Raw genomic sequence first — 22,541 nt, 5'->3', positions numbered from 1 at the left:
ACTTGTGCTTGCTGTGAGCACATCACATTTCTTACGTTTCTGGTCCTCATGCAAGTTTTCATAGAAAAATTTGAGCCACGAAAGAATCAGAGGCCCATGGCACTGCCTGGAGCATCCTGGTGGAGGTGCGGGAGCAGGTCCTTCCTGAGCAGGGTTTTGGGGCCGCCTGACTAGCTGGCTCATCCCCGACAGGCCGGGACCGCTCCTGATGAGGCCGTCCTTCTTCTACTGGGGAGGAGCAGGGTGAGGGGCGCTTTCTCTAGCTGTGACTCAGACCTTCCCTGGCTGGGAGGGAGGACAGGTGGTGGATACAATTGTAGCCTCCCTTCTCCTGTGCTACCTGCCCCGAACTCAGCCGGCAGCTGGCTTGTCCCCCATTAATCTCTCCGCCACCCTCTGAGCTCCTTTCGCCCTGATTCGGGAGAGACTAGGCGAGCCGGGGAGTCACAGTCTTCGGCCTGGACTTCAGGGCTTCGAGGGGAGCCCGTGGCTGCCCCTCCTCCTCTGCTCCGGCTGCTGGTCTGTCCTGTCCTGTCGTTCCTCCCTCAGTGTAGACAAGATCATCTGTTCAGGCTCTTTCCAACAAGCAAATCACAAAGGTGACTTAAGATTTCCCACGCTAACCACGTTACAATATTAAATAGGCGAAGGCGCTGTCACGGCAGCCGTGGCCTCGCCAGCATGTGCGGTGTCGTCCTCAGCACCAAGGCTCCCGCTGCCTGCGGCCCTCAAGCGTCTGGAGTGCAGAGGTCTCGGCTCGGATGGGTTTGGGCTCTTTGTAAGGCGCGGCGCTGGCCTTCACGGCGAGGCCTGTGACCTTGGGGCAGGCCGGCGGTCTCGGCTCACCGTGCTGAGTCCTTTTGTAGATTTGGTGACCGGTGTCACGTGAGGACGAGTGTTTCCTGCTTGGGGCAGACGTGAGCCCCCCAGGGCTGCCTGCCAAAGACATCGTGCCCGGCATGCCGCCTGCGGTCACCAGGCGAGCGTTGGGTGCAGGATGGCTGGGCCGCCTCGGTGCCGCAGCTGCCTGGGGCGGCCTTCTCTGGGGGCACCATTCCTTCAATGGGCAAGTGTGGAGCTTCCACGTCCTGGGACTGATGACACGTCTGTCTGCCCTTCCGGTGCAGGCATGGGAGTGTGGCAGGGAGCGTTGCAGTGGCTGGCGCCTGGTGCCCTAACGTGCCAGGGGGAGTTAGAGAAAGTGGGAGCAGCGCGTCACCCTGCCCCAATCTGTCTCCGTAGCCGCACACCATGCCCATCGTGGATAAGCTGAAGGAAGCCCTGAAGTCTGGGCGCAGGGACACGGCCGAGGATGGAGAGCTGGGCAGGCTTCTGGCTGCGTCCGCCAAGAAGGTCCTCTTGCAGAAGATTGAGTTCGAGCCCGCCAGCAAGAGCTTCTCCTACCAGCTGGAGTCGCTGAAGAGCAAATATGTGCTGCTGAACCCCAAAGCAGAGGCAGCCAGTCGCCACCGGGGCGGAGACGAGGCACCAGCCAGGAGACAGGGTAGGTTGTTTGGAGGCTTTGCACGCCCACTGGCTGGTGGGATGGTGTCACGTGATCGGAAGACCGTGGGCGGCGGGTCCAGCTGGGGAGTCAGTAGCCAGACCTGGCCAGAGAGAGCCCGGCCTTGTGTAAGAAGCAGGGCTCGGAGACAGGCAGGAGAGGGGCGGCAGGGTGCGGGGCCTGGCTCCCGCCCTCACCTGTACCCCGTCCTGGGATTCTGGACCTCGCGTCCCGCTCAGGAAGCACCTGGGGTGACTGGTCTTTTCCGGGGCTTTCTGGAACTGCAGTAGCTGGGCCACGGGGCCCTGCAGCCATGCTCTGCACGGGAGCATGCGCGGCACCATCCTCTCGTGTCTCCGGGGCACGCCTCACGGCCCCTCCTGTATCCCTTGCTCTCAGGCAGCGAGCATGCACACGAGGGCGGCGACGGCGTCCCCGCCCCGCAGAAAGTGCTCTTCCCCGGGGAACGGCTGTCGCTGAAGTGGGAGCGTGTCTACCGCGTGGGCGCCGGGCTGCACAACCTGGGGAACACCTGCTTCCTGAATGCCACCATCCAGTGCTTGACCTACACGCCACCTCTAGCCAACTACCTGCTCTCCAAGGAGCACGCGCGGACCTGTGAGTGCACCTGCGCCGGGCGGGCACAGTGGGAACCCTGCGCGCTGGACAGTAGGGCGGTCTCAGTCTCCCCGAGAATAGCTGAGCAGAGAAGGGGTCTGAGGAGACACCCAGACCACGAGTGTTCAGTGACTTTGCGATCAGTTGTTGCTGTGGCATCCCAGGGCGCTGCAGGACACGCCCAAGGTCAAAACCTGGACCGACTAGAGTGCAACTTAGCTAAACGAGAGGAGCAGGAAACGGAGGTCAGGCCACGGTGGGAGAAAGCGGCAGTCCCGTCTTCCCCGCGAGCCGACACGCGGGTTCTGGACAGCGCCTGCCCACTCAGTGGCTCCTCACCTGTGCGGGCGTCTCATGCGCCTGCCCTAAGGGGGCGTCCGTGTGGGGCTCCGAGCGAGGGGTGGCTCCTGGGCTCACACCCTGGGGTGTCACCAGCGGTCGTGAGGCCTCATCCAGGTAGGGCCTCCCGGTCCTCTGGGGGGCGCTGATAGCCCTTGCGGTGGCGGCTGCGGTCAGGAAGGTCAGCGTGAAAACTCGCCGAGCAGTATGCGCCTCCCTGCTCCGACAGGCGCGCGTGGGAAGGGCCAGCCCTGTAGGACCCCGCGTGTGTATTAGCATTTTGGAAACACAGGGCTTTCGCGTCCCAGGAAACGCGAGCATACGTTATGTACCCTGTGCGGCAGTGAGGCTCATCCCCTTCCCAGGGACTCCCTTCCCAGGCCTGCCCCCAGTCTCTGGGTCTCACCCCTCTGGGGGCCTCCTCGGCGTGGACCCCGCAGCGCAGGCTCTGGCGGGCTCCACTGGCATGACATCCTCAGGCTCGTGCCTGGGAGGGGTCAGGATTTCCTTCCTGAGGCTGCCATTCCTCCTGTCTGTGCCTTTTTACCCCACTTACTCATCAGGGGCATTTCTGTCACCCCCACTTTTTTGCTGTCGCGGATGTCACGGGAGCGCGGATGTTCAGCTCTCTCGGGCCTGCTCTTGCTTCTCTGGCGAACACCCAGACGCAGGGCTGCGTGGCGGGCTTGGCTTTGCTGTTTTGAGGACCCGCTGTCCAGTTTCCTGCAGCAGCGGTTTCCCGCCAACGGTGTACGGGGAGCAACGACCTCAGATGGTCTTTGTATTCAAAATATTTCATAATCTTAAAGGTAAACCTGGTGCCCTGACCTCAGGCCAGGGAGGCGCAGTTCAGAGACATCCTGAAGCCGCGGTTGGCAGACCGCAGCCGCCAGCTTGGTCGCCAGCTTGGTCGCGCCTGGCGGTTCTGCAACGAGCCTCTGTGGGGGCACGTGTGCCCAGGTCGCCGCTGCTCCGCGGCCGTGCAGGGCTTCTCAGGAGCAGGGCCCAGGGGAGGAGGAAAGGAAGGGGCCGCCGGGGCCCCGAGCAGCCTAGCGCCTTGACCGCGCGGTGCAGCCTCAGCACTGGAGGAGACATTTCCTTGAGCTCCGTCTTGAGAAAGAGACGTGTGTGTTTTCATAGATAGACGCGCACGTCACCCGGCCCCAGGCACCGGGCACGGGTGACTGTGTTGGAACCACAGGGATGGGGGTCCTGGCCTGAAGGCCCCAGCACGGGCTTTTCCTGCGGTTGGGTCGCTGGCTCGGCCCCCTGTCCCGACTGCCTTGCCCCTGCCCGCGCTTCTCTCTCGGTGCGAGAGGCGCGCTCACCCGCCCAGGGCTCTTGCCTGCAGGTGACGGCCGCCTCCTGTCTGCAGGCCACCAGGGGAGCTTCTGCATGCTGTGCGTCATGCAGAACCACATGGTGCAGGCCTTTGCCAACAGCGGCAACGCCATCAAGCCCGTCTCCTTCATCCGAGACCTGAAAAGTGAGTCGATTCCCCATTGAGCCTCTTGGGGGGCGGGGGTGCTGGCAGGGAGGGCAAAGGCCGAAGCGGGCGGGCTGCAGTGGCCCGGGGCCGGCAGGTGAGTGCGACCGGGAGCTGGGTGGTGGAGTGTGTCGCTGGGCCCGTTCCACGGAAGCTGTTCGTCCAGTTCCTGTGCTGGAAACTCCCTTCACTTGGCAGAGGGAGGTCAGCTGGTCTTGAAGCCTGTGTGTGAGTAGCACTTGGACAGGACAGTCGTTCTGCATCCTTTGTCTTCCTGGCCAGCTAGCGTTGGTCTCGCATCTGACGCTCGGTGCTGCCGCATGGGCCCAGGACCCTGGCATCTCACCAGGAGTCTGCCGCCCTCAGCCCTGGCAGCGTACTGAGGAGTCACCTCCAGGAGGAGCTGTGCTTTCCAAGAGAAGGGGTAGCTGGAGCACTAGTCCCCTCACTGGCCTCTGAAGGTGCTGCTCCCCCAGGACAGCCTGGTGCCGGTGCCGGGCAGGCGGTCAGGCTTGTCGGAGGAGGCATGCGCCCGGCCCGGCTGATACAGCGTGCCTTCCCTCCCCAGAGATTGCCCGGCACTTCCGCTTTGGGAACCAGGAGGATGCCCACGAGTTCCTGCGATACACCATCGACGCCATGCAGAAGGCCTGCCTCAGTGGCTGTGCCAAGTACGTGCCGCCATGCTGCCCTCCCGCCCCTGGAGGCGCCGCCCCTCCATGCTGGCAGGGCTTTCCTCAGGACATACAGCAGACTAGCACCCAGCCTCTCGCCTGCCGAAGTCTTTCCCTTCCCCCTAGAAGGGGCGCCTCCTGGCACACTCCCCAGCCCAGGGAGGTTCAGCAGGACCAGGCTGAACACTGCCTCAGCAACTCGCGGGTGGGCAGGTGCTTCCGTGCACATCTCGGAGGATGTTCTGCCAGGCCACAGGCTCTTCCTGTCCTTGGCATACCCTCAGTGGTTCTGATAGAGCACGGGGTGGTGGGAATGCTGGGGCTCTTACGGCGGCCTTGACCACGCAGGGGAACTTGAGGGCGGGTAGTTAGGAACTTGATTGAGGTTTTACTCTGCCCAGTTATTTCTTTCTTTTTTTTTTTTTTCATAGAAGAACTGGGGTGTAGGCCTGAGTTGTGGGGGTGAGAGGACTCACCAGAGACAGAGTGCGGAGCAGAACAGGCAGACTGACTGAAATACCCTGCTGAGGGAGCCGCGGGGAGACAGGAGAGGTCTGCCGCGCCCTGTGGGTCAGCTCCCTTCCCATGGATTGAGCTCAGGTGGCAGCAGTGATAGCCTGAGACTTCACCCCTAGGCCACCAGGGAAGCCCTGCCCAGTTATTTCTTACTGCAAATGTGAAAGCATGGAATGATGCGTGTGCCATCTGATGGCTTTATGCCACGTACTCCCTTCCGTGAGACAGTAACTGGCAAGGATGTTACCATTCCAAGAAATGAGGCTGCAAATGCCCCCTATTTCGTGGCTGTTGCTTGGAGTTAGGGTGTAGACCCCAACCCTGACTCTGGAGATACTGACTCTCAGAAGCATCTAGAACGTCCTTCAGAAAAGTAGGCGAGTTGTGGCAGGGATAGTGGGAGAACCTCTGGTTTCGGTGGGTGAGGTGCTTCAACCCCTGGAATCCTCTCCCAGGAGGGGTTCAGGTGCTGCTCGGGCACTCCTGGCTCCCCCAGTCTCCAGCTCAGTTCCAGGACTGCCCTTGATCCCCCGGGGCATGGCAGTGTGGAAAAGCTGGCTTGCTAGAATCTGGCTTGCTTTCTACCTGAAGTCAGCGCGTTCTCTGCGCGAGGCCTTCCTGCGGGTAGATTCCGAGTGGCTCTCTTTGCCCTGGTCCCACTGGCCTCTGGCTGACGTAGGTGACCCGGATCCGGTAGACGTGTTCCCGCAGCTGTCCCTGGTCTCCAGTGTCTGCCGAGGTTGCAGCCATGTGGCTTCGCATTGAAACACCTCTTTGGGCGGGCGGCGGTGGTGTGGCTGGCTTCCCTTCCCGAGCCCTGCCGATCGTGATTTGATGTCTGGGCTCCCCACCTGGTTTGGAGCGATGCTCCTTAGGCATTCACAGAGCCTGGGGGTGCTGCTGGAGCAGCCTCCTGGATGTCAGCGTGCTCTGTGGGTGGCGGAGGGCTAGGTCTGCCCAGGGTCACCCGCATCGCCCCACGTGGTGGTGAGCGGCCTGGGCAGCAAGCTCGGCCAGCCAGGAGCCACGGAGTCGGGGCAGGCCCTGGAGAGCTGGCAGGCACAGGGGCTGGGCCTGGGCCCTGAGGGGACTGGGAGGGTGGGGCGGCCTCCAGGGGAGGATTCCAGGGCCTCTGCACGTGTTTCAGGGCCCAGCGAGCCCCAGGAGGATGGCTTCAGAGGAGCGAGTCTAAACTAGATTCGGGGGGGCACGTGAGAACTGAAGCAGTCTAGACAGGGGTGTTGTTTCCAGAGCCGTCGTTAAACACTGTTTCCTGCCTGCAGCGTCCAGGTGCCTTTTATACTCCGCTCTCGGCACAGCTCTGGGGCCCGGCGTGCATCGGGGCCTGGGACTCCTCACCCCAGTCAGTAAGCGAGGCTGGGATTGAGGACAGGTGCACCTGAGCCTGGGCCCGGGCCCGGGCCACGCCCGTGCCCGCCGCTGTGCCGCGGACCAACTCAGCAATATTTGAATTCGGGCCCCACGTTCGGGCGCCACCTGCCGCGGACCAGCACAGCAGTGAACGATGAGGCCGTCTCAGGGCTGAGAGACTGCGCAGGGTGGGCAGGGATTCGGCTAAAGAAATGACAGACACGCTTCAAGAGAGAGTGTAAATCTGAGTGTAATTTAATTTGAGTTGGTGACCAGTATATATATGTTTTCTAAAAGCACAGGAAAGGCGAACACCAGTGAGGAAATCAGCTGCTTACAGGTTTAGCTTATCATTGACAGGGCAGTGATCTACATCTGGACCCAGGCGCAGTCCTAAGTAGTTAGGCTATTAATTTTTCTCATTATTTTATGTGATTACTTTTTATTTAAACTACTCACTACCACTAAATTACTATTAATTAGCACGGGTGAGTTTTACTTTTCACAATGTAATATTTTCATCATTAAGATTAATGCTAACAAGGCTAAGCACACAACAGAGAAATTATTAATCTAACAGTTCTGTTAATACACAGAGTTTAGTAACGTTTCATTTGAATTGGCCTAGTTACTAGATTTCGTATGTTCTTTTTTAATCAGCAACCAATGACCTTTTTAGACAGAGAAAGAGAAAAGATTTTAGAAAGAGAAAAGATTTTAGAGAGACAGTTGTATTAGAATAAAGTTTGTGGGCCTTGAGAAGGCGAGATAAGTTTCCGAGATAAGTTTCTGTGCGGACAGCATTCCTGTAGTGGCTCCTGGTGGTCGTTATCTTTCAACAGGCTTATCTATGTCATATCTATGTCTTCAGGGGGTTTTGCTGTTCTCCCCCTGCGCGCTGGTTCCTTGCCCAGCCGGACCTAGGGACCGTGGCTTAGCCCTAAAGGTCACTGCAAGGGGAGGTGCAGCACTGCTGGCAGCTACAAGGGTGGAAGGGAGTCCTGACCCTGCTGCTGCCCTTCGCCAGCGCAGAGCTCAGACGAGGGGCAGCCAGAGGAGCAGGTGCCTTGGTCTTGCAGGTCTGAGGCGGGGGTGGAGAGGCGGGCTCCGGGACGTGGGGCGTCTTTTGTTGAGACCAGACGGGGCGGGGCGGGGCGGATGCATTTCTGGGTTTTCTTGTTTTTGGAAGTAGGAGGCAAGGTTGCCTGCTGGGAGGCAGGGAGGGAGCCAAGGGGCTCAAGTGGCAACTGTGGGGTACAGACCCACCACATCTGTGCAGATGAGAGCTGGGTGCAGACCCGCTGGGCAGTGCAGGGCCGCGTGGGCATGTGGCAGCCGGGGGGCGGGGTGGCGGCCGGTCCTGTTCTTGACGGCCGCATCTCCTTTCAGGCTGGATCGACAGACACAGGCCACTACTTTGGTCCATCAGATCTTTGGCGGCTACCTCAGGTCTCGGGGTAAGTGGGGGCGTTTCCTTCACCCCTTCTTGTCAAGGATTTGAATGTTAACTAAGGTTTAGCTAAGGATTAGCCCCCGGGCTGGGGCTGGGGCGGCAGAGCCGTGCAAGCTGGCGGCCTGGAGCCGGATCCCTGTGCCCCCGTGCGGGCTGCGCTGATGGCCACACTGTCCCAGGAGCCGAGCACCAGGCGTGGTGGAGCGAGGGCATGTCCTTTCCCTCCCGCTCCCCTCGTTCTGCAGGTGTGGCACTGTCCACGGCTGAGGGGTGTGCGGGGGGGCAGGTGTCCCCCCTCGGGCGGCGGTGGCAGGGGGGCTGCCATGTCTCCTTGTGCGTGCTGGTTGTCAGCGAGCTGGAGGACCTCCGCGTCGGGTCCTGGAAACCTGGGGCTGGCCTGACCGCCCACTACCTCTCTGTCCCCTGCAGTGAAGTGCTCCGTGTGCAGAAGCGTCTCAGACACCTACGACCCCTACCTGGACGTGGCGCTGGAGATCCGGGTACGGCCCTGATGGGCGGGGGACTCTGTGTCCATGTTCTGGGGTTGGGGCATGGGAGGGCAGGATGGCAGGGCTGGGATGTGGCGTCTCCATGTGACGCCCAGGTCGATGCTGAACTTCCTGACGCACCAGGGGCCTGGCCCCCCCAGGGTGTGGTGTCCCTTAAAGTCACAGCGACACTGAGTGAGGACTTCCGTGTCCCCCAACTGGAGGAGGGAAAAATCCTAAGAATCCTGACACTGAAGTTGAAGTTACCACTTTTGCTTATTTAGTAACCGTTTTCTTAAGTGTATTTTGCTTAAAAGAATGAGGGTAAAGCACACATTTCTGTCCTGGGGCCTGGAGAGTGATGGCTGCGGGGCTTGAGGTGGGCGTGTGCCCAGGAGCGGATGCTGGTGCCTGGGGCAGGTCGGATGCCTCAGGGCTGCCAGGCTCATGGAGACGGTTGGGCTGGCTCCCCGGCCCCCTGGCAGGTACCCTGACCTGCAGAAGGAGCAACAAGCGAGCTGCTTGAAGCGTGATGTGCCACCCGGCCTGGAGCCCTGGCCTCCGGCGTTTGTCGAGTCAGCCCTTTTCTCCTGCTTTCTCCCTGTTGTGTCCTCAGCAAGCTGCGAACATCGTGCGTGCGCTGGAGCTGTTTGTGAAGCCCGACGTCCTGAGTGGAGAGAACGCCTACATGTGCGCCAAGTGAGTGGCCCTGCGCCGCGTCACCGGGGTGGCTGATGTGTGTCTTGGAACTCAAGGCCTCTGAGTCACGCAGATGAAGTGATGTGGAAGCTGTTAGGACCCCACTTTACAGGGCGAGCAAACCAGGGCGCAGGGAGTGGGGATTGCACGCAGCAGAGTGCAGGGACCAGTGGGACCCCGGGCGCCCACTGCTTAGAAGAGGTCTGCTCTGCGGCATCCAGGGTTTTCTGGAATTATCTCCCACCTCAGCAGAGGGCCTGTGCCTCATGCCTGCCAGGGCTGCGCCGCTGCTGGGCGCTGGTCATTGGGAAGCTGTGATCAAGACGACTCTCCCTGTGCGTGTCGAGTTCCCATCCCATGCCCTTGCGGCTCTTCCTAACTTCCATTCCCTCACCTCCAGGAGCGTCCCACCACCCCGTGTCTGGCTGGGCGCACAGTGGGCGCCCCTACCCACGCCGCGTGGCCGCCCCTGCTGTCCCTGTTCCCGCTGTGCTTTCCCAGGGCCACGTGCTTCTGCTTTCTGGCCCTTAACTGGGAAGAGTTTGTCTTTGCCGCGGAACCTTCCTCTAGTCCTGTGACGGCTTTCCTTTCCCGAAGTCGAGCTGACCCAACTCGGGACGTGGGACGCACGCGGCTCATCTCAGAAGCCGTGTCCTTGGAGCGGCGGTTGCTGCTCGTGCACGTGGGGGCCGGCCTCCCGGGGCAGGCGCCGAGCCCGTCTCTTGCCCTCCTTGCAGGTGCAAGGAGAAAGTGCCCGCCAGCAAGCGCTTCACCATCCACAGAGCATCCGGCGTCCTAACCCTCTCCCTCAAGCGCTTCGCCAACTTCAGCGGGGGGAAGATCACCAAGGTGAGTGCCGACTCGCGGCCACGTCTGGGCCCACGAGGCGCACATCCGAGTACCTGGGCAGCTCTTCAGCAAAGCAGACGCCAGGTGCTGCCCCCGAGCCCGTGAGCGCAGTGTCAGAGGGCAGGGCCCCGAGCCGGCACGGTCCTGGGGGCCAGTCCCTAAGGACCGCTTCCTGGTCAGGTCAAGAACTACTGTCTTGCTGGATTTTTTCCACCAACCTCTGCCACGCGGGCGGTGTTCCTGCCGGGGGAGGTCGGCATCTCCCTGAGGACAGAGGGTGACGGGCCCTTGACTCCGGCGCTCGTGGAACACGTACGAGGCGCAGCAGAGGCGGTGTGGGCAGAGGCCTGCACTGTGCACGGCGGTGTCGCACCGTGTCTGAGAGATGCGCCTTCTTTCTCAGGTGTTAGAGGCTCGCGTGGCCTGGGGCCCCGCAGCTTGTCCGAGCCTCTAGGCGGTGGGGGGGGGGGGCTGGCTCAGGGCAGCGGCTACGTGCACCTGGAAAGGGGTGTCCTGTGCACAGCTACAGCTGGGGAGCCCAGGCTGAGCTCCGGGCCTTGCCAGAGCCTGCGCAGTAGTAAGCCGCGCCGCACCTTGCGTGCCCCGGAGGGGAACCGATGGCGGAGAGTGAGGGTGGGCGCTGGGAGCCCTGCGTTTGTTCATCCTGCTGCCGTGCCAGGGTGGCAGTCCCCTCGCTTGCCAGCGCTGGGGAGTCAGGAAGGGACCGGCAGTGGGTGAGCCAGTGCGGGGATTGCCTGGGGGCCTGGACTCTAGCCTGTCTCCTGGACCTGATCTGTCGGAACGCGATTGAGAATGTGGGTCTATTTGGTGTGGGGGCACAGATCTCACAAGGTGGGGTTAGACCCACGAGCCCCTTGTGCGTATTAGCTTCGGAGATTCTCAGTTTGCCCACGGAAGAGACAGCGTAGGTGCGCGTCGCAGCTGTGCTGATGTAGCGCAGCCGGACACGGGGACGGGCACTGTGCAGCTGCAGTGCAGCCCAGGGACGGGCGGTCGGTGCTGCTGCAGGCCTCGGGACGGTACACGTTCGTTCGACACGGTGCTGACTGGGTCTCGGGGAGTTTCCTGGGGTGTGTCTCTATCCTGAAAATAGATTCCTAGGAAAATGGCCAGTAAGAAAAAAAGAACTTTGGTAGAACCTGTGTTCCGACCCAGTCTGCTCAAGCCTTAGCTTGCCATGGCAGTGGCTGTGTGACTTCGGCACTTTTTTCCCTAAAGCCCTAAGTTGGCTCCCTATTCTCCCCGCAGCCCCTGTAGAGTGCAAGGGAGGGAAAGGAACCCCGTTCCCCCCACAGTTGGGACCCAGCAGCGAGGGCACTGACTCGGATGCGCGGCCCAGGCAAGGCGCAGGCCGCCTGGTGGGACACGGAGTAGTTTCACATGGGTGGGCCGGAGAAACCCTCCTCCTGGCCTCTTGTTTTTTAAAGGTTTATTTTATTTAAGCATACAAGAGCTGGGGCGCAGGCCAGAGGGGCGGGGGGTGGGAGGATTCCCCAGAGACAGAGTGGGGAGCAGAACAGGTGGATCCACTGAGATCCACTGCTGAGGGGAGCAGCGGGGAGACAGGAGAGGTCTGCTGCGCCGTGTGGGTCACTCTCTGGCCGGGGATGGAACTCGTGCTGCAGAGGCTGCGGACAGCTTGTAGTGCTGAGATAACCCCTTGCACCACCAGGGGGCCCCCCTGGCCTCTTGTATTTTAACTGCCACTCCTTGGTTTCCCAAACAGGACGTGGGCTATCCGGAGTTCCTGAACATCCGGCCGTACATGTCACAGAGCAGCGGCGACCCAGTGATGTACGGGCTGTACGCCGTCCTGGTCCACTCGGGCTACAGCTGCCACGCGGGGCACTACTACTGCTACGTGAAGGTCGGCGCTCCCTCAGCGTGGGGGCCCCTCCTGCCAGCCGATGAGGCCCTCCAGAGCGTCCCCTCACGGCATTGGGTGGGGCTCAAGCGTGCTCAGGGAAGCCTGAGTGCAGGTGGCTGGTGCCCACAGGTGACACCACCCTGGGCCTCTGGAGGGTGGGCAGGGGCCACCTCGGTGTGCCAGCAGGGAGCCCTCGGGGGCCTTCGGGCCTAGACGCTTTCATAGATGCAGCGATTGACCGATTTTTTTGTTTTCGTCTTACAAAATAAGATTGCGAGGGTTTATTGTTTTGTTTGCCTTCCCACCGCACCTTGTGCTGCTTCAGGCCAGCAACGGACAGTGGTACCAGATGAACGATTCCCTGGTCCATTCCAGCAACGTCAAGGTGGTCCTGAACCAGCAGGCCTACGTGCTCTTCTATCTGCGGTAATGAGCCCGCCCTCTCCTGGGTGCCCTCGGTCCCCTGACCTTCTGTGAACACCACGGGGAGGCCCAAAGGTGGGAGGTGCGGGCCGCGGTCAACTCACCCTCACGCATGGTGGAGCAGCCCCTGGGAAGGACCTTTCAGAGCCCAGATGCCTGGTGGTTGAGTAAAAGCAAAGCCTCTGGGGGGTCAGAGCCAGGTCTGTGCGCCCCTCTGCACAGTGACCTGTCCCTCGTCGCCCACATCAGGTGTGGTGTCTGGATGGCAGCCTGCTGCACGCCTTGCTCCACAGCGACGCTGACCGGGGTGGCCCTGAAGTAGGTGCTGCCGCAGCGCCTTGGAAGAAGGCCTTTTTGGGGGCTGCCTAGGGGACACAGGGACAGGAGGCCTTTTTGTTACCTGATCTGTGATGTTCCCCTGAGTCTGGAGGAAGCTTGGCAGAGCCGTTCTGGCTGGCTGCTGACCGAGGCATTGTGTAGAGCGCCGAGCTGCTGGCTGGTCTGAGGGAGAGCGAGGGCACAGACAGGCGCCCGAGCACATAAGTTAGGGTTCCCTCTGGCTGGTCCTGCCTTCTTTTTAAGTGAAGTCACGGCCTTGACTGCATTCTGACCCCTCCTCACACTCAGCCTCTGTGGGGCTGTTTCAGTGCCAGAAGGGAGCCCCTGACCCATCTTCTCCCTTTGGCAGAATTCCAAGCTCTAAGAAGAGTCCCGAGGGCTGCATCTCCCGGTCAGTCTCCTCTCTGGCCAGCCACCACGGCCTGGCTGCTGACCGCTCCAGGAAGAACACCAGCCACACGGCTGTCTCTTCCCCGCTCCCTGGAAAGGTATGTGCACGGACTTGCTGGCACAGCAGCCCCTGAGCCTGGGCCACTCCGGCCCCTGGAGCCAGGCCTCAACAGGGGCACCACTGGGAGGCCCGTCACTCTATTGCCTCTGCAGCTGGCCCCCGAGGTGGGTGGAGGGCAGTAGGGGCAGGGCAGGTAGCCCCGAGCACCTTCTCCCAGACCCCTGCTTGAAGGGCGCGGCCACAGGCACGCTGCTGGCCTCAGCCAACGGGAGCAGACATTTCAACTTCACATTTTAAGACTGAAAGCAGGAGCAGCAGGCGCCCGGGTCGGCTGCCTGGTCCCAGTAACTGCACCGTTCAGACACGTCCTGGTCCTCAGGAGCACACGCTCGTGCCTGGGGAACACGGGCAGCGCATCTAACGCCTGCCCGAGTGACGCCCACTTGCGAAGCAGCAGCACATGCGCCCGTGTAAGCCAACAGCGAGGGGCCAGCAGGGGCACCACAGCCGCATGTCCACAGCCAGAGACTGCCGCGGGGCCACTTGGAGCGCTCCACCAACCAGGACAGCGGCAGTTCGCGGCTCTGAGCTGCTTCTTCTTTTTTTTTTTTTTTTTTTTTTTAAGATTTATTTATTTGTTTATACAAGCACTGGGCACAGTCAGAAGTGCGGGAGGGTGAGAGGATTCACCAGAGCCAGAGCGGGGAGCAGAGCAGGCAGAAGGACCGAAGGACACTGCTGAGGGGAGCAGAGGGCGGCAGGAGAGGCCTGTGCGCCATGTGGGACCCTCCTCTGGTGGCCGGGGAGCAGCCGGGGATCGAACCAGCGCTGCAGAGGCTGCGGGCAGCTTCGCGACCCAGCGCTCAACTGCTGCGCCACCGGGGAGGCCCGCGGCTCTGAGCTTCTTGGGCCCCATCTGATTACTCCCACCAGGGGAGGCAAAGTGGACCCGACTGCTGGGCCACGCGGCCGAGGCCTTGTCCTCGTGTCCATGAGCCCATGTCTCCTTCCACCATCCACGGCGTGGAAGCTGAACTGGGAGCCCTGGGGTTGACAGCCTTGAGGAGCCGTGGCCTCCGCACGGCCAAGAGTGTCACCGGGTGCACCGGAGGGCCGCAGACTCGGGGCAGCTTGGCCCGAGGCCCAGCAGGCACAGAGCAGCCTCGGGTGTCCCCACCACACCCCTTTTCATGACGGAAATCGTGTCTGAAGTACCCTGTAGTGGCACAGAAGTCATCTTACTGTCAACATCCTGAAGTCGGCCCGCCAGTGCGCCAGCTCCGCGGTGACGCGGGACACGTGTTCCTCTCAGAGACAGCGCTGTAAGGGATAAGCTATTTTAGAACAGAGAAAAGGGAACAAACTAAGGATCATAAAAATTCTAGTAAGCTTCTGGAAGAAGAAAGATCTTGGACTTAAACAGTGAGGAATAAAATCTAGAAAAACAAATCACAAATTGGCAAAGCTAAACTTTACATTTTTGCTCATAGAAACAAGTAAACAGCAAAACTTCTAAAAATGTTCACAGCAACTGCAAGAGAAGGTTACGTCTGTATCACGCCCAGGCTCCTCCATTCACGTGACAGAAACAGACCCTCTGGTGCCTACAGAGCGGCCAGGGGAGCGCCTGCTGCCGGTCAGGGTGCCCCAGTGACTTGGCAGGGTCGGGCCCAGAGACCCAAGCCTGGATCGGCCCAGGGAACTCAGCGCCGGGGTAGGCCCAGTCCTCAGCCGCCTTCACCGCAGACAGGACTGGACAGGGCCGGTGGGAGGACCTGGACACAGAGCGGTGAAGACGCGGTCAGCGTGGTGCGAGCCGAGAGGAGTAGGGGGCGCTCATGCTTTGTCCATCCACGCCGGCTCCACATCACGCACAGAGGAGCCGCTGACCCAGAGACAGGCGCGGACGGTGGCGCTGGGAGCCTGGGGCGCCAGTGCAGCCCAGACCCTTCGGGAGGAAGAGCAGCGTCCGGTGGCTGGTCGGCCCTGGGGCCTTGGCGGGTTTTCCTCTGTGCTCTTCTGTATCTCAGTCTCGCCGCCAGCACTCTGCTTCCACTGTACCCGTGACCCCACACAGCCCTGCTCCCGGGCTCCGCGCCGCCCCCGTCCGCATTGGCACTGTGCTCCTCGGTCACTGGGTCCCTTGGGTCGTTGTCTCGAGGTGCCCATCACCCCTCCATCCCTGCAGGTGCTGACCGTGTCCTCTGCTCTGTTCTCCCTTAGCGACCAGATCCTGTGACCGTGAAGAAGCTACAGGCCACCCATGAGGTCGGGGTACCTGTTGCCAGGAACGGCTCCATGGTGGGCCTGAAGTCGCAGAATGGTTACGTTTCTCCAAAGTCCTCCTCGGGATCCCCGTCCCCCCGACTCTCCAGAACACCCCCGCACGCCCCAGCCATCCTGGATGGGCCCGGAAAGGTGGTCAAGAAGACACCCCCCCTGCAGCATGCCTCCCCGCCCCCCAAGCCAACTCAGGGGCTGCACTGCAGCAGCGGCCGGCCCGAGAGCCGGAGGCAGGGCTCCTGGGACAGGGCCTCTGCCCCCTCTACCTCACCCAAGCTGCCCGCCGCAGGGACTGCCAATGGGCACGGGCCCCGGGCGGACCACGGGGCCCCTGGCCTCGAGAGGAGGGGCTCCAGCGGCTCCAGCTCAGAGCACTCCGCCAGCAGTGACTCGGCCCGGGCCCCCGGGAGCGGCGGCCGCTTCTGCGACTCTCAGGGGACCACCTCCAAAGCCACGCCGGCCGGGGAGGACGCCAAGGGGGGCAAGCCCAAGTGCCCCGTGCTGGGCAGCACCGCCACCGAGCCCGCCAGCCTCATGTCTCCTCCACCAGCCAAAAAACTGGCCCTTTCTGCCAAGAAGGTGGGTGTGCGGGGGCAGCGCCGAGGAGGCTCAGCGGGGGCGCAAGCAGGCTGCTTCAGGTTGTGGGGGGCTGCCGGAACGGAGGCCTCTGTGCCTGGGTGGTCGGGGCACTGCGGGCTGGAGGCTGGCGGTGGGGGTGTGCTCTGCACCCGTGGGTGCTAGTCCACGCGCAGACAGAGGCCAGGGTGAGGGCTGGTGGGGCCGGGAGCCGCGCTCCGGCGAGGCCCGCCCTCTGCAGCGGGAAGCTCAGCGTAGTGGTCTGAGATTTTTGTTTAAATTTTCTCCTTTTTTCCCTTTTGTTTCTAACCAAAAACACTTCTGATTCTTCTTCTACCATCCCCCCACCCTACCCTTTTTCTCTCCTGTCCCCCCATCCTTCCTTCTGGGCTCTTTTGTTTTTTTCTTTGTTTTTTTTTTACTTTTGTTTCCTCTTCACTCACGGCAACCTTTTTTAGACCACCAAGTTTTTATTTATGTCAATAACTGCAGGCCAGCACTCTGCGGAGGGCAACCGGCAGTGACCCCCGGCCGCCTCCCCTCTCTCCGCTCTCCGACCTCACCCACCCCAGGAAAGCCGCGCACCCCGCCGTCGCCTCTGCCCGGCCTGTCGGCTCCATCAGGTGAGCAGCGGCTTCTCCCTGGGCTGAGCGAGCACTTGGCCGCCGAGGAGTTGCGGGGATCCCGGCTGGAGGGCTGTGCCGAGGCCGCGGCTGGACGGTCTGTGTGCCGCTGGCTTCCGCTCTCCGCGGCAGAGGCGCTTCGGCCCAGCACAGGCAGCGAGGGCCTGGTCATCGCTGTCTTCGTTGCCCGTGTGTCCTCCCGCGCGAGCGACTGTGTGCAGGGAGCGGCCCTGTAGGTGGCCCTGCGGCCCCCATAGGTCGCCACAGCGCGGGGAGGGCTGTTCCAGAGAGGCCCTGTGTGTGCTCAGGCCTCGAGCTGGCCGCAGGTGTGGGGGCGTCCGCCTGCCTCTCCCCACCCCCAGCAGCACTGCCCGCTCGCTTCCCGCTGGGGGCCCCTCCTGGCTGGCGGGCCGTCCGAGGTTGGCTCCTTGGGCAGTCTGCCGGACGTGGCTTTCTGGCGCCTCGAGTTGGCCTCTGCAGTGGCGGTGCTGCAGGGACCACTCTAGACTAGACTCCCCGGGCTTCTGGGAGACACGTTTCCCGGAGCTCTGCCCCAGCCCGCTGCACGCCACGTACACCCATCCCGGGCGTGTGTGTGGCAGAGCACAGAGCTGCTGCTCGCGGGCGTCATGACTGCGGGAATAGCAGGCCTTTGGCCCAGGTGGTTTGGGGTGTCTGGTGTTGGCACGCCCCTCACTTGTATTCCAGCTGTGCAGCAGCCTCGCTGTAGTACTCAGACCCTCCGTCCCCAGCCCCCCAGCCGCCTCTCCCCACTGCTCGCCGGCCCTGTGGTAGCACGGTTTGCGCGAGGCAGTGTGTGCGGCGTCAGTGGGCGTCTGCTGCTGCGGCTTTGGCAACTCCTTGTCTTCCAGTCCCAGGGGACACTTAGGGTGTGTGATGTGGTCGATCTGTACTTTATAACAGTCGCGTTCAATTCAGCCTGTGAGGCCGGCGTAGCCACTTACGTGGGTGTGAGGAAGCTATGGGGGGGACTTTGCAAGGCCTCACCCAGGTGGCGCCAGCAAGAGCCGGCCCGGCTGACTCTCAAGCCTTTCCTCCTTCGGCCTTGTGTGGGGCTTGCCTGTAAGGTCCGCTTTTCGTGGGGAGAAACAGCAGGAGACAGGCCTGCCCTGGCCTTCCCTGTGGGCTCACTTCCTGCCCTTGACACGGGACTCAGGGTTGGAACGAGTCCTCACAGAACACTTTTCTTGCCTTTACGAGGGAGGGGCTTTCCTTTCCTCACACACCTAGTTGAAAATCCAAACCGTCAGTTTGCGAGCATTCCTTGAGCCGCGTGGTGACAGGAGCAAGGCCTCGCGTCCTCTCCGGCTTGCTCTCTGGGGAGCGGGGCTTTGCCATTCTCAGCGTGCCCCGGCTTCGGCACGCGCGAGACCCGGACGCAAGGCTGCCGAGGCTCTCAGCCGTGGCGGGGCCGGCTGGGCGGGCAGGGCCACGCAGCCTGCCTCTCCGCAGCCTGTCTCACCGCCCGACTCTCTTGCAGGCCTGTTACACCTGCTCCCACACCTTTCAGCCATCCGAAGCCCCCCCTCGGCCCCCGCTCCGTGTCACTGCCCACCGGCCCCCAGCCCCTAGAGATGTCAGACCCACAGAGCTGCCGCTCCGCCTCTGCTCCCCTGCCTCAGGTAAACGGGGGCTTCAGGCCCCCTCCACACCAGCTGCAAGAGGCCCGCCAGCACCCCCAGAGCCTGTGTAAGAAGAGGAAGAAGAGCCACTCGGGGGAGGCCCCGGGGCCGGGCCAGGAGCCGCAGGAAGCAGCCGCAGCCCCTGCTGGGAAGAGGAGAAGGAAGAAGAGGAAACGCACAGAGGATGCGGGTGCCCCCCCACCGCACGGAGGGCTGGAGCGCAGCACCCCTGGGAGCCCCGGGTGTGGGAAGGACGGCCGGGCAGAGCTGCCGGCGGACAGACCAGAGGATGAGGGCGGACAGCAGCCGGTGAACGGCCAGCCCCTGGTGAACGGCCGGCGAGTGGGATGCCTGAGGGACGACCCCCCCGCACGCGGCGAGAGGCAGCGGAAGGACGAAGAGGGCCTCCAAGGCTGCCTGCACCCGGGCCCTCCCCGGCGCAGGTGGGCAGGGGGCAAGACCGCACCACCCACCCCAGGGCAGAGCCAGCACGGGCCACGCCAAGGGCCGGGGCGTCTGGGCGTACAGTATGCTGCCCAGGCCCGGACACCAGTGGGGTACAGGGCTGTCCTGGCCCCGGCACTCGGCTCCCCATCACCCCGCCCAATTCGCGGGGGCCTAGGCTGGGCGGGGTGCAGCTTGTACTGTCCTGGCTGCCGTCTGCCAGGCGTCCATGGGGCAGGGAGCACATCCAGTGGCACCCACTGCTATGCAGGCCCCACAGCCGAGGGGCTTTCTGCTCAGTGGGAGAAGCAGTTGAGGTTTGGGGTATCTTGTCCAAGCCCACGTTTTTGCCCTTGTTTTGTGCCAACTGACCGTCCTGACTCCCCAGGAGCTGCTCTCCCTCAGACGCCGTCCGGCCAGAGACTGTCACGCCACCGCCGAGCAAGAAGAAAAAGAAAAAAAGAAAGGCAGAGTCACAGCAAGAAGCAGAAGCAGAGGAACCCCCAGAAGGCTGTCAGGATGCGCGGCCCCGAGGCTGGGGTGTCCTGGAGCCCCATGGCGCTGCTCCCGCGCTGAACGGCTGGCGTCCAGTGGGCCACACAGGTGTGCGTGGTGGGTGGGTGGCCCCTGCTGCGGCCCTGTGGGCTTCCCCCCGGCACGGCTCTCAGGAGCTGCCCTCTGGTGCACGGGCCAGCTCAGGCTCATATGCCTGGGCGGAGGCTCCACCTCCCATTAGCTGGCTCCTGTGCCAGGCTCTCCTGGTGGTCCGTGGGCCATCATGGGCAGTGTCGTCAGCTTTTTGGGAGGGGCCAAGCAGGGGGTCCTTGGGGTCGACACTACCTCATGGGCATGGGGTCACATTAGTATTTGGGAGGCATATAGGCCCCAAAGGTTTGCGTTTCTCAACGTCCCCACCCCAAACTGAACTGATGAACACGCATGGGAGTTTGCCCATCGCCTTGTGCGGCACCTCTGCCAGCCAGTGAGGAGCAGCCCCTCCGGGTGCCGAGTGTTGCAGGGGCGATCGGGGCCGCTGGCTTAGGGCTTCCCTGGGCTGGGGTGCTGCCCGTCACAGCCCAGCGCCACAGCGTCGGGTGCAGAGGGCCAGGGCTGGGACTGTGGAACCTCCCGGCCCCCCCACTCCTCTGCTGTCGGCTAAGTGGGAGACTGGCACGGCCCAGGGCTACAGGGAGACTTGCAGGAGGGCCACCAGGGCCCAGCGAGCTGGGGCCACCGTGACTCTGTTCTGGGCCGAGCCTGTAGGTCCAAGGTCATTGACCTGTGGGAAGCCAGGCGAGCGAGGCCAGAGCAGGTGGTGCAGTGGGGGGTGGCTGGAGGGGCAGCTGGAGCCCATTCAGGCCTATCCAGGCCCCAGCGAGGGCAGGTCCGTGCTGGTGCAGTCCAGAGGTGGGCGGTGGGCCGCCTCCTGGACAGCCTTCTGGGGGCATACCAGGGTGCGTGCTGGTATGACTTGTATTTGGCGTTTGGGTTTTTCTCCTATTTCCAGAGCTCGCTGGCTTGGGCAGTGCCCGCTTGTGCTGAGCCAGCACGGGCGTCAGCCACTCCCGTGGGGCAGCAGGTGCCTGCCCTGAGCGTCCCTTAGAGCACTGTCACCCTGAGTCCTGGGCTTCTGTTTGCAACACAAGGTGGCATGTCCATTTCCTGCCTGTCTCACGTGTCTCTGACCACAGGGCTGGGGCGGGGCGCCCCCCGGGACAGAGAGCAGGAGCCCGACGTGGTCCAGGAGCTGCTCCGACATTCATCTGACACAGCTTTCGGGGGAAAAGGTACAGGCTTGGGGACGGGGCTGCCTCCTCTTGGGCTTGTCCTGGAGGGGCGAGGTGTCTAGCGGGTCCTGGAGACAGGCACTGAGGGGAGAGGGATGTGAGCATTGTGACCTCTGACCCCCAGCTGCCTTGGCTGGAGGGTAGGGTCCTAGTGCCTGGAACGGGGACGGGCAGAACAGCCTTTTCCTGGGGTGCGCTGGGCCAGGCCTGGTCAGGGAGGGAGTGGGCGGGAAATTGGCTAGCCCGCGAGCCGTCAGTCCTCGTCCAGAGCACTGCCTTTATAGCTGGGCTCGGGGAGAGGACACTGGCTCTTGCCCGGGGAGGCGGGGCTCAGAAGAACTGAGCCTCACGGGTTGGGTGATGCAGGATTGCAGCGTTTGCTTAAGTAACAGGCGCGTTGGGGCGTCTCCTGCGCACCCAAATCTGACCCTCCCCTCCCTGCAAGTCTGTCATCACCAAGAGCTGGCGCGAGAACGGGGTCGTCGGGGCCGGTGGGTCTAGCGTGGACTTCGCACTGGGAGCAAAGCCCCTGGGCGTGGCCCCCGGCCCTGACACGCGCCTCTGTTCACAGTGCTGACGTGGGATGGCGGGCCCTCGGCGGTCAGTCAGGACGCCGTCCAGGACAGCAGGCTGGCCCGCGCCGCCACGGTCATCGATGACTGGGATGTAGAGTTTGATCGGGGGAAGGTACGTGTGCGGCCGGCAGGAGGGGCGTGAGGACTGACCCTGTCAGGCCCCGGGCTTGTCACAGAGGGCGCACGGGCAGGCCTGGCTCCAGGCACCGGGGTGGGGGCGCTGGTCCTCTTCATCCGCTGGCCCCGGCCTGGCCTCCGCCCTCGCCAGCCGAGTGGAAACAGCAGGGCTGCTGCAGCCTGTGGTGCCGTGACAGCCGTGTCCGGGCGTGATCTCGATGCAGGAAAAGAAAATGAAAAAGTTCAAGAGAGAAAAGAAAAGAAACTTCAACGCCTTCCAGAAACTTCAGAGTAGACGGAACTTCTGGTCTGTGACTCACCCGGCAAAGGTTACCAGCCTCAGCTACCGCCGCTGAGGTCGCTGCTGTCGAGATCGGTCAGTTTGGGGTGGGGGGGGTGTGTGTGGATGGTGGGGCGCCCTCCCCGCGGGACTGAGTGTGGCTGGCCTGGCTGCTGTTCCCCAGGGGGGGCGTCTCGGATGTCACTTCGGTCAGTAACAGCGTCGTTGGCCCCACAGCCTCCCGGACACGCGGCGGCCCTTCCCAGGAAGTGTCGTCTGGACTGCGGGGACGCGAGTGGGTTTCTTGGCCCTGCCGCCGCCAGGCCCGGATTCTGGCGTGGCTTGGCGGTTGCAGCCGGCGGCGGCGCCCCATGGGATGGGGGCTGGCTCTCCTCTGAGCCAGCACATGGTCGGGACAGCGGTCAGCCGCAGCGCGTCCTCGCGCGCCTCAGGGTGGCAAGTGTGTGGTCGGTTGCTCTTCCTGACAAGGCACTCGTCGCCCGTGCCTGGCCGGCTCTTCCTCCCTCCTGGTCCTGGGCCGCGCTGTCTGCACCTCACCTGTCCATCCTCAGGCAGCAAGTGCCCCAGCTGGCCCCACACTGCCTCCTCCCCTTTTCTGGAGTCGGGGTGCCCTGCTGGTGCATCTGTCCCTCGCAGAAGCACCCGCCCACGCCGAGAGCGGCTCTGCTGGGCCTTCCCAGCACCGACGAGCGCATGGGCCCTGCACGTTGGTCCGGGGGACGCCGTCTTTCCTGTGACTAACCCGCCTCAAGCTGACTCTGGACCTGGCCTGCGGCTTCCTTTCCCCGACATGCAAAATACTGGCTTTGTGGCCTCAGTTTTGTGAGTGCTTTGAATTTAGATTGTGCGACTCAAGAAGGTCCCTTTTCTATCTTGCTCAAGCTGTGCCTGTGAACTTGTGATTTGACAAAGACGGGAATCCTCACGGAGGTGGTGATTCCAGGAGGAAGACGCGTGAGCCCGGGTGGGAGGCCCAGAGCCGCTCCCCTGTGGCCGGTCCTTCCTGGTCCTTCCTGGCCGTGCCGCGTCCTCTCCCGGGGCCTCGGCCGCCGGCTCTGCTTCTCACCCTCGACCCACTGAGCCTGGCCGCCGCC

General features: G+C 62.8%; 1 protein-coding gene across 1 annotated transcript; it reads left to right on the top strand.

The window, feature by feature from the left end:
• Positions 1–1,251: 1,251 nt before the first annotated feature.
• USP36 (ubiquitin specific peptidase 36) lies at positions 1,252–21,684 on the top strand (the record flags this gene model as incomplete). The annotated part of the gene is made up of 19 exons (XM_084239146.1): positions 1,252–1,504; positions 1,904–2,122; positions 3,837–3,947; positions 4,516–4,618; positions 7,898–7,965; positions 8,391–8,461; positions 9,066–9,148; positions 9,886–9,997; positions 11,745–11,885; positions 12,211–12,311; positions 12,997–13,135; positions 15,322–15,960; positions 16,450–16,580; positions 18,082–18,666; positions 19,056–19,270; positions 20,359–20,454; positions 21,026–21,141; positions 21,371–21,522; positions 21,664–21,684. 18 exons carry the CDS (start codon positions 1,252–1,254, stop codon positions 21,500–21,502), a joined length of 3,315 nt encoding a protein of 1,104 aa, XP_084095272.1. The 3' UTR covers positions 21,503–21,522; positions 21,664–21,684.
• Between the last annotated feature and the right edge of the window lie 857 nt (positions 21,685–22,541).

The sequence above is a fragment of the Talpa europaea genome (assembly GCF_964194135.1).
Source record: "Talpa europaea genome assembly, chromosome: 7".
In the NCBI taxonomy this organism is placed as follows: Eukaryota; Metazoa; Chordata; class Mammalia; order Eulipotyphla; family Talpidae; genus Talpa; species Talpa europaea.
The sequence above is the reverse complement of the archived record's forward strand: the minus strand, read 5'-3'. Positions and strand labels throughout refer to the sequence as shown.